At 38.3% G+C, this 3,648-nt stretch overlaps 1 protein-coding gene across 1 annotated transcript; it reads left to right on the top strand.

The window, feature by feature from the left end:
- The first annotated feature begins 300 nt into the window (after positions 1-300).
- LOC114303075 (uncharacterized) lies at positions 301-1,312 on the top strand. Its single transcript, XM_028248225.2, has 2 exons — positions 301-396; positions 515-1,312. Exons 1-2 carry the CDS (start codon positions 301-303, stop codon positions 1,310-1,312), a joined length of 894 nt encoding a protein of 297 aa, XP_028104026.2.
- Positions 1,313-3,648: the final 2,336 nt, after the last annotated feature.

Genomic DNA, 3,648 nt, shown 5'->3' with positions numbered 1-3,648 from the left:
TTTTGTACAGAAAGGCCTGTGGTAATCTAGGATTACTGGCCGGTTACGATGCCAACCTTCTCTGGGCGGGTTTGGGTCGTGACAGAGTGGTATCAGAGCGCACGAGTTAATTTACTCACACACGTGTCCATATGAGCTGTAGGGTGTCCTAGAAAAGAAATAGGGCATGGCATAAACATATGTGCATGTGTGCGTGTGTTTTTGAATATATAAAGAGACAAGAACTATAAATGATGAGACAACAGAGGAACTATTATGTTGAGAATGAAATATTCTATCTGCTATGGGTACTAGAGACCAATGGAGAACACTAATGCAAGGAATGTAGATGAGTCAGAATCTTCTAATGCTAGAATAGATCGGTTAGAAAGAATGGTGGAAGCTTTAACTAGGTTGGTGAGACAACAGCAAGAGCAAAACCGACAACAACAGAGACAACCATTTCTGCCTCCTCTACCACCACCTGTGCAAATGGAACCGATTAATAATGATGATGTTATCACCTTTGACACAGAAATACAAGAAACTGAAACCACCAGAATTTGCAGGGGGAATTGAACCATTAAAAGCGAAGGCATGGGTATTAGAAACTGAAAAGATTTTTGAAGTGTTTCCGTGTACAGATGTCTATAAAGTTTTGTTAGCAACATTTACTCTGACAGAAGAAGCTCGAAGATGGTGGATGCTCGTACGAGGTGAGAATAGGGACTTAACATGGGATCGATTCAAAGAGACGTTTTATGAAAAATATTTTCCACAATGTATGCGAGATAGGAAGATATCTGAATTTGAACAGTTGAAGCAAGACACTATGTCAGTAACGGAATATGAGAGTAAATTTACTGAATTAGCCCGTTATGCTCCTCATATGGTTGATACAGATTACAAGAAGGCAAGGAAATTTGAAGGTGGCTTACATGTTGAGGTACTTGACAGGGTGAATGTGTTGAAATTAGAAAAATATGTTGACGTACTTGACAGAGCCTTGATGGCTAAAACAAATATTGCTAACTTGAAAATGTGCAAGCCAACAGCAATGACCGAAGCAGAAAGTAAGAAATTCAAGAAACAGAAAGTAGAAACAGTTAGTGAATCAGTGGCCTCCGTGAATGAAAATTTGAACTCAAGTTTTAGTGATAATACAACAAAGGGCAGTAGTGGAAGTGTAGGTAGACCTACTTGTAAGGAATGTGGGAAGCAACATTGGGGTATTTGTCGCCGTGGAACTGGAGTCTGTTTCAAATGTGGACAAAAAGGACATATAGCTAAAGCTTGCCCACAAGTTTACGTAAGAAATGAAACCCATTGCTAGTGGATTTAACTCAACAACGACACCAAAGGCAACCGTAACAACTGCTCCGGAGGGGAATACATTGAGGCAAGGAAGGGTTTTCACCCTAGTTTCAGAAAAGACATAGAATACTGGAAAAGCGAATACAGGTATGATTTTTATTATCTATTGTGATGTTAGCACTGTTACCTATGCGATGGCTATGTTACTTCTACGATGGGAAAATATTGAACATGTGACTGTGACGGAACACATCATACGCAAATTATGTTAAATTAATTGAAAGTGAACGACATGAAATAAATTGACTATGACTGTGATGAAACAAATTTACCTTTACTATTCCCTTTGCTATGGATTGTTATATCGACGTTACTACCTCTGAATTGAACGCTATGGAACTTGTTAGCTGACTTCAGTATATGTAAAACATGTTCATTATGTGTTTGACTGCTACGATACTGCCTTCATTGTTATGGACGGGACATACAAACTACCTTATCATGCTGAATAACTGAATAGAACCGTCGAGTTGCTTCTGACTGAGATTGCACCAAGATAAGTAAAGTTTGGAGGACCAAACTTCTTAAGGTGGGGAGAGTGTAATGACCCCAAAACATGTGTCATATTTATCAGTAATTAATTATGTGTTTATGCGAATTAATTGAAGAATATCTGTTTGAATTAGAAGAATATCTGTTGAGATGAGAACTTTGGGACTGAAATTGATGACCGTAATGGGCTCAGAAAACGAAATTGAACGCGTCTATGAGATACCTGGAATTTTTAGAACCATTTGGGGCGATAAATTGAAGACTGAATTTCGTCTGATTCGTTAGGCCATGTTTGGCTCAAAGTTTGGCACAATTGTTTATAAATGATATATAGATAAGTATAAGGGCCTTTGTTGACTCATTGACTCAAAAATAATAAAAGAAAAATCTAGAAGGAGAGAGAGAGAGAGAGAGAGAGAGAGAGAGAGAGAGAGAGAGAAGAAGAATTCATGGAGGGGAGAACCAAGGGAGGAAGAAGAGTAAAGAAAGGGAAAATCAAGCTATCTTCTTTATTTAAACAATCAAGGTAAGAATTCCTCTCTAATTTCTTGAAATAAGGTTGATTCATGCATGACCTCATGGTAAATAAGTGGATTGAAGAAGAAATATGTTTAATTTGAGCATGTATGACATAAATTGATGATTTATGTTTATATTTGGCATTCTTGAGGAAGAACCTCCATGGATATGAAGAAATGAAGCTTTTACATGAATAGTTATGATTCTTCACCTCAATTCATGGTTTGATCTTGTATATGATGCATTTGGGTTTGTTTAGAAGCTATAATGTTTAATTCAAGTTGCGTTTCAAGTGTTTTGAGACTTGGGTTTCATCACTTTGAAGTTGTTTTGGCAAGGAGAAATTGAAGCTTGAGAAGAGTCCAGAATTTCAGATTTTCGCGTGGTCCGCTCGAGCGGAGAGATTCCCGCTCGAGCGTGAAAATCGGCCTCCCAGCAGTTTTGGATTTGTGCAGTCCGCTCGAGCGGACAAAGTGGCGCTCGAGCGGGGGACTTATTTCAAGAAAGTTTGAGAAGTTGAATTACATGATTTTCACATGTCATTTGCATCATTTAGCATCTCATAATCATGAAATAGAGTAAAGAAAGGATAGAAAGGCATGAATTAAGTGAGTTAATGATAATGTGTATTGAAGAAATGTGTTATATGTTGATAATTGCAGGTCAGGAGGCGAAGACCGTGCAACCGGTTTTGGAAACCCACTGTGAGTAACATTTCTGTAAAGATATGTTAGTATGATCTATGTTTAAAAGTGCTACGTTATGCTATGGTTTTGAAATGATAAATGTTTTCTGTGAACGAATGTCCAGTTTGCGAATCTAGTATGGCATCCATAGATAGTCCTAAGTGGACCAGTTTACGAGATCTCGGTATGTGTTTAATCGGTGTCCGGGACCGGTTACTCTAGTCGTTGGACGACAAATGTTATGTTCTATGGAGTATGCCATTATGTATGTTCTGATATGAGATGATTATGTTTATGAAGGATTTATTTTATGGATATATGAAATGTGGAATTCGTTCACTACCCCTTTACTTTAATGTTACTTGCTGAGCTTTAGCTCATTGTTTGTATATATGTATTTATAGGTGAGCACTCTGGCGGAGTTCGAGCCGAGCCACCGTTTTGAAGCCTACCCGGTGTTTTGGTGCCTCCGAGTTGGGGCTAGGCCTAGTAGGCCGTTAGGAAGCTTAGTTTTGGTTGTACATGTGGCGTGAGCCTATGTTTTGTACATGTAATGTAGTGGGTAAATTAACATTTTTGGCATGTAATGTATGTTCAT

The sequence above is a fragment of the Camellia sinensis genome, chromosome 1, assembly GCF_055761805.1.
Source record: "Camellia sinensis isolate YWXY chromosome 1, ASM5576180v1, whole genome shotgun sequence".
Classification (NCBI taxonomy): domain Eukaryota; kingdom Viridiplantae; phylum Streptophyta; class Magnoliopsida; order Ericales; family Theaceae; genus Camellia; species Camellia sinensis.
The sequence above is the reverse complement of the archived record's forward strand: the minus strand, read 5'-3'. Positions and strand labels throughout refer to the sequence as shown.

Bases quoted from the DNA above. Each gene is read 5' to 3' on its own strand.
- LOC114303075 (XM_028248225.2), top strand. From the start codon at position 301: ATGGAGAACACTAATGCAAGGAATGTAGATGAGTCAGAATCTTCTAAT. The intron at 397-514 runs GTGAGACAACAG...CCTTTGACACAG, and splicing joins TGGAAGCTTTAACTAGGTTG to AAATACAAGAAACTGAAACC.